At 39.3% G+C, this 7,293-nt stretch overlaps 1 protein-coding gene across 1 annotated transcript in view; it reads right to left on the bottom strand.

Annotated features, from left to right (window-relative positions):
* Window positions 1-7,094: 7,094 nt before the first annotated feature.
* LOC109967010 (protein kinase C-binding protein NELL1) overlaps window positions 7,095-7,293 on the bottom strand; it is a 273,478-nt gene continuing 273,279 nt past the window's right edge. Inside the window, exon 22 of the mRNA XM_020612322.1 lies at window positions 7,095-7,159. Coding sequence (XP_020467978.1) covers window positions 7,103-7,159 — 57 coding nt within the window. The 3' untranslated portion in view covers window positions 7,095-7,102. The remainder of the gene's footprint in view (window positions 7,160-7,293) is intronic.

The following is a 7,293-nucleotide window of genomic DNA, read 5'->3' as shown; positions in this document are numbered from 1 at the left end:
AGGCAGCCCCCGATTTTGACAGACATGTACGGGCCTGAAGAGTGACAGTGTCTACCTACTATACATGTCTCATTAGGAACAGAAGAGAGCTGAGAAACAGAATAAATTCTATGACACAAAGATGCTTCCTTTGCAGTTTGTGACTGACTATATTTGTACATGAAACATTCTGTTTCATAAAGAGAAGAATCATTGTAAAACTATGCAGTACAAATAGTCTCACGTGTGTCGTCTTTTGACATTGCACTTTTTATTCTTAACTCTTAACCACATCCAAGATATGTTTTAAATTTGAAAATGGCTTGCTTATGATTGAAATTAATTCAGGGAAATGGAAGCTAGCTTTTTCATAAGAGAAGGCTGACATTCTTCCTCAGGCTTCCTTTGCATGAGATCCCAAATTCAAGACTGGAGTCTGGAAGCGAGTGCACTGCGACCCCTATCTGTCTGAGGTTAATTGACTCTTAGAATCCATTTCCAGTACTCAGATTTCTCTACTGCCTGAGCCATATCAATAACACTTCATTATTCCTGCAAACAAAACAGACATTCCAAACAACAAACCACATAATAATTTCTAAACTCCATCTAGTCTACAGTTTATAGTGAAGTGCCATCAGTGTCTGCTTCTGCTCACCCAGATAAAACTATAGAAACTTAATTTAGATCCTGTAGCATTCACACACACAAAGCAGAATGTAAGTGTGACCTGACTTGCAACACAAACAAAAGAGCAGGATGTTGAATGGAAAAGCCCAAGGGGAGTTTTACTGTAGCATTCTGCATTGACTAACCCACTCACTAAATAATTAACTACATGCATCAGATACACCTCTTGAACACCAGTAAATTGCAGGCACTGTGGTAAATGTTTTGGTGACAGTGTGCTAATTTTCTGGCAAACAAAAACTGTCGGAGGATAACAAAAAAGGAAAAGAACTCATTCAGCCATCTAAGCACCGCTGTCATGGGGACATTTCTGAGCTAACATAACCAGTCCACACAGGTTCCATTTTTCCTGGAAGGCAGTCATATGCAACCACTGAGTCCCCCCAGCCCTCCTCTTGTGAAAATATGTCTTTTAATTAAACTAGTTGATGGGATCCATCAGGCTTGATGCTGCTGCTGATCAATATTGATCAAGAAGCAGAGATGCACTGCAATGAGGACAGTATGTTGGGGGAGGGGTGGGGGTGCAGAGTTTGGTGCACAGACTATGTGGTTCCATTTCAATGGCCCATTGTCCTCCATCAGGCACAGTGGAATGTTATCAGACTCAACCAGGCTCAGCCTCCTCCAATGCTTCATTACCTGTGTGTGTTCTCTCATCCCACAAACAATGCTCCATTACATGTCTCTTCCAGGGCTCCCTTAACATTTCTTGTCTCATTACCCGGTGAGAGTCATGTTATCTTTTCCAGTCATATTTATCAAGCAGACCATGGCCTTTACAGAGGCACATATACACTGTCATGTTTGTCAGTGGCATAATCCTGACATACTAAGTGCTTGTAATGAATAATTACTTATTGTTTAATCTGTAAGACCAGTACATGCTACACTTGCAGTATGCTGATCTACAAAGTACTGTATTACATGTATTTTAAAGAGTCTGGATCCATAATAGGCATTTTTATCATATCTATAGTTTACAGGTCATTGTATGCCAAATCAACCAGACACAAGGACAGTTTCTTCCCTCAGGCCATCACATACTTTTAATATTTGTAAATATACCTTTGTATATATCAGTCTGGAAAATCCATCTAAACTGTGTATATATATTTCTCTATAAGTACTTTATTTTTATTTTCCTAATGCACCTTCCTTCCTTCTTGTTTGCACATTCTTTTTCTTTCCGTTTTGTTCTATCTAAACTCTTGCATACTATTATTCAATCAAAAATGTAGGCTTATGGAAAACAAGTTAGTATGAAGTGGGCTCAGACTAATCTGTGCCAGTTTTGTGAGAGATGCTGACATGAGATCAAGTTGGGCTGTGATGGAGAGTCAATCTGTCATTTGCATGGAGCATGGGGATTAAGATTTTTTTTTTCTTGCTGACAAACAAACAAGATACTGTATTATGTGTTAATTATTCAGCTGGTTTGGGCAGATTGTGGTAAGTTTGGGCAGAGCCAATCTAACTTTTCATCCTGGCTAGAAGTTGTACACCTTGAGAGCAGCTGCTTTTATACAGACACAAGATTGGTATTGTCTCATCTAACTCTTGGCAAGAAAACAAGTATATGTAATTTACATGTACATGTAATGTGTTGCCACCAGTCCAATATGATGGAGGTGAATGCATACTGTTGATTATGTTACTCAGTAATCATGAGAGAACAGAACACCGTGTTGGGGTGGATTGTCAGAGACTGGAGATGTGTTTGTGGTTTGGGTGAACTCAGCTTTAACTCATTGTTTAGTTATCTAGTTGTTTTACCTGTAGGCAATAAGCCTCGAAATTCATCTCCTTTTTCTAGTGGAAACATTGGTCTCCTTGGGAAATGAAGACTTTGGCATCAGGGTATTTCAGACTGGGTGCTGTTATTGTCTGCTTTGTTCAAAGTCAGTGAGAGTGAGGATGAATATGATGACAGGGCTGAAGGCTGCAGGCTGTCACGTCTAATAAGAATCTGTCAGGGTATAATAGAAAGTCTACTGATCATCCACATTTGGCCCAGTTTCTTTCCTTGGCCCAGATTAAGGATTTCACAGCACAGTCAATCGAAAATTAATCACAAAAACACAGAAACTGTGGGACACGGGAGTTTTAAGTTATTTTGAGCTGTGTGTTATACTGGTGTAACCTAGGCTTAATGTTTAAATGAGAAATGGCATCCATTTAGGTGTGCATTTACATAATACTGAATATTTTAATTTGTGCTTTTTATACTGTAGCACAGCACACAGCAACTGGAAATCGAAAGAATTGTGCTTTTCAGTCTGTTTTTGGTGGAAGATGTTTGATGTGTTGGTTTCAAATAAAACTCTTTCTGTTTTGCATGAGATAAAGGGGGGAATAAAAACAGATTCAGGGGGATTTTTTTCTCATAACCAGTCTCTGAGGGCGTAACAGAGCCTCAAGCTGTTGAACAGCTGATTGTGAATGCATGTTTTTTAATAAAGGCCAGCTGCCTACTTGACTTATTATCTGCAGTCTCTATACACAGTGATAAACAAGCATATTAGAAACCAGAACATCTGCTGACACCTCCTGATGTACAAGGTCTTGTCAAGCATTTATATGTCTGGTCCTTTTCTAAATGGGCCTGACACTTGTGGATGGCTGTAGCACTGGGCTGTGTACTCTCTCCAGTTTAAATGTTTGCCTAAATGATTAATGTTATCACTTAATAAGTTGTGGCAGAAAATTAATTCCTCTGGTCAAAGCAAGTGTGTGAAGGTCATGGTGGAGGTTGACAGTTGATGGTTTAATTTTTTTTTTTTCCTCAGCTCTGTTTTCTAGTCAGACACAGCATCTTAAAAAACACAGAGGTGGCTAGTTTCTGGAACACTTGCTGGCACTTTAATCATTCCACCAAATTATCCAAATGACTGTCTCGCTACCTCTAGTTTTACTATTTACTTCTCTGGATACTTAAGTGTTATATATGGTATCAGTTACTGATGCTAGAGTTAATCAAATAATGCAATGTGAAAGTGATCACACTTTCACGAGCAATTAATGCTGTAGTGCCCACAGGGCCAGGAAACATTTCAGAGAAGACTTTTATCTTATGAACAATAAACTAACATTGATTTCCCAGGCAGTGAGGAGCTGAAAGACATCTTCCTGCCCCATTCCAAACACACATAACTTGCCTCTGCTGCTTTGTTTCAGCTAAAGACTTTAGTATGCAAACTGCCCTCTTAACACACACTACCCCCAATTTATCAAATGGAGAGTCTGGACTCTGTCTCTCCCTACACACGAGATGAGATAACATCACCTGGTCAGACTCCTTGTTCACAGCACCCCAACTCCCCTTTAATTTGAATGCTAGGATACACTTTCTGAGCTCACACCTCTGATCTTCAAGACAGAAAGTGTGAGATAACAACACATGACATCTCATCTCTTATCTGACCCTTTCCCAAGGGAACACCACACATTGGAATGTGAAGAGTCCTTTCTCTCCTTTTAGGACCGACAAATTCCTCGCTTAATATTCCTCTTTTTCTCTTATAACAACTGAAAATCTTATATATAAATGTGAACTTATATTAACAAAGTTGTGTGGAATGTCCAAACATAAGTTTAAAGATGTTTAGTAAAGCTGATAAATGATATCTAGATATGTTTAACTCAATCAGTAGGTAGGAAAACTTCTTCCTCTCTTTTAATAAGAACATGGGGCATGAATGTTTCCACAGTGCACGTCCAAAAGAACCAACCAGGAAAGTGTTTCTATAACAACAGAGTCTCAGAGGACTCCAGTCTACAGAGTGCTGACAAATCGGACGAGATCTTCGGTTCAAGCTAATGAATTACTAGGTGAGCGCTGCCTTCCTTCATCTCAGAAGCAGTCAGAGGTTGTTTTCAAAGTGTGTGTTTCATCAGTGTCTCTTGTCCTCATTTTATGTAGTCGTGTTAAAAGATCTTCTAAGTTTTTCCACCATACCAGGTACTGTCCCCAACATTCGACTGATGGAAATACAAATAAGGTGAATCGAGTCGAGTTAAGTTGAGCCGATACCAGGTGGTAGAAAAGGGTCTTAAGTGACCTCATGGCTAGATGATGTCTCATAAACTGTAGTCGCTCCTAAATTAACCCCCATAACTTATAGAAACAGTTATTTTCCCCTCCAAATTATAACATTTAGATCCAAAATCTATTGTGACTTTAGATGATTTTAACTCATTTTCCACCAACGCTAACCAATAGCTTGTTTTTTATTCATTCACCAAGTCCACTCATCCCTAATACCATGTCAGGCACATCACATCCAGATCCTTTCTCCTTCTTGTGCATATGTGTAAATAAACCTATTTAGACTAGAACTATGTCTTATGTAACTATATATGTAACTATACTCTTATGTCACCTTTTTCTTTTATTTATGGATACATGGGTCAATTGCACTTCAGTTCATATGCTGATACAGGATTCTCCTACAACAGACTGTCATCACATTAAACACTTTTAGGTATACAATGTATACTTTTACCTTTAGCAGAAATATTATTGGTTCTGTTCTTCTCTTCACTTTTCACATACATGCTCAGACACACACCGTGACACAGAGTTAAATAAACACTTAGCTGAGCCATCTGACCACAAGTCAATAGTGGTGGTGTGGTGTGCTTTGTCACTTGCTCAGCTGCACGCTTTAATTATACACACATTGATTGGTCAGGCTGTCGATAAGGCATTTAAGCAGCTTAGTCCTTGTTGTACTAACATGAGCAACATGCATATAGTTTATGTATCAATTCTCAGCCTGAGGGGGAGCACATGCATTTGTTGCCTTTTGCATTTGAATCTAGCTGCCCTGGGTTTTCATGAAATGCCAATAGAAAAAGGAGAAACTGATCGATGTGACTGCTGGAGGTGGAGAAGAGGGCATCCTTTCTGTTTTTTGAACTGATGCCAAACTACTATCTCAGTTGTTCTATACTAACCAATCTATCAGGAACAGCAAGACAAATAAGTTAAATAAGAGCTGATTGAAAAAGTAATTTTCAACTGTGCGCTGTTAATCATTCAATGTACGTATGCAAAGATGCCGACTGTATCCCCCCCTCTCCCTCCCCTCTGCAGATGAGAGTTGTTGCTGAGGGAGTCACTCTATCACCTCTGTGACAACCTCGACAGTTCCAGCCCATGAATGGTAAGCACTTTTGGGTGGTGCCACCCCCCCCCAGCCAAGGGGAGCAGAAATCAGGGTGGACAGGGGGCACAGGGCCACCATTCACCGTGACTGTGACAGACAGAGTGGAGGGAACAGTGCACTTACTTTTATACTTGACTGACAGCAGGTTAATTGACTGAACCCTCCCCAGTGTTGCTCACTAGAGAAGACTCCCCCAAAGGCATCTCAATTCACTGTCTGTGATAAAGATGTTCACACTGATCTGTGGCAAGGATATGGTCATGGAAATGCAATAGGAGTGGTAACAAAACAGTATCTGTATGTTATAATTTTGTATTCTCTAGTGTGTTTGGGGTAAGATTAATTTTAGACACCTCTAGTAGATATCTAACTCTTCCATCTTTAGATTCTATTTTAACTGAAAAAAGGTCTTTACATTTTAGCAGTTTTCAGATACAACACGAGATAGTAATAATCATAATGATAATCATATCAATGTTATAGTATTTGCATACAACATTATAACAATGCAGTTTTAACTATATCACATCTATATTCAGTATAAACATATTCAGAGTTATGAAATGTAACTGCTGCACGGATAGCATTCCCTTGCATTGTCAAAAGGAGGAGATCGGGTCAGGACTGGACAAGCAGTGTATGAGATTTTGATACTGGAGCTTTCAGTTTGCATCCTGTTTCCCATGTACTAAGTTTATGCATTAAAAGACCAAATTAAGGTGCAGAAAAGATTTTGGTTATCAATAGCACAGTACTGGGACCCAGGACCTGGTTGCGGATGCACCTTTTGCACTGCTTAATCACAAAAATACTAAAAACCAAATGAACGCATGAAGAGCAGACTGAATTGTATACTTATGCATGTTGCACTCAGCACCCATAGCCACACTTGTGACATATGTAGTTCTGGGGCTGGCAGTGTATTGTTTGGTGATCAGTCCATCACTTTGCTTCAGACTGAATATTCCACCAAATGGCTTGTGATCACATTCATGATACACACAGGATGAAGCTGACTTAATTTGGCAAATCCCTACAGTATATTTTGTAATGGTTAAGTATTAGGGCAAGGTTGCAAGGAATGGTTTATTCCAATGAGTGTCCTCCCAATAATAGTAAGACTTGATTGCGTGTTTTTGATTGTCATGCTGCAGGAATATATAAAACATTAGGTTCTACATTGTGCATTTTTCAATTTTTTTCCTACAGTGTAGCTTCAAAAGCATTTCTGTACCTGCTGCTAACAGTACAATAGCGCTCTGTTAAGGAATCAAAAGGATGTACTTACCTTTACTGCAATACAGCCTTTCATATATTTCCTGAGGGACAAGGAAAACAGCAGTATTTTAAAAGTAGAGACATGAAAGACTTTTACAGAACCGTGTCCTGATACTGGGATTGGCTTTCATTTCTGAGGCTTAGACACACTGCTTTGGTTTAAGCTGCCTGTGGG

This window comes from Monopterus albus, unplaced genomic scaffold (genome assembly GCF_001952655.1).
Source record: "Monopterus albus unplaced genomic scaffold, M_albus_1.0 scaffold123.1, whole genome shotgun sequence".
Taxonomy (NCBI): domain Eukaryota; kingdom Metazoa; phylum Chordata; class Actinopteri; order Synbranchiformes; family Synbranchidae; genus Monopterus; species Monopterus albus.
Note: the sequence above shows the minus strand (reverse complement) of the source record. Positions and strands in the feature narration are given on the sequence as shown.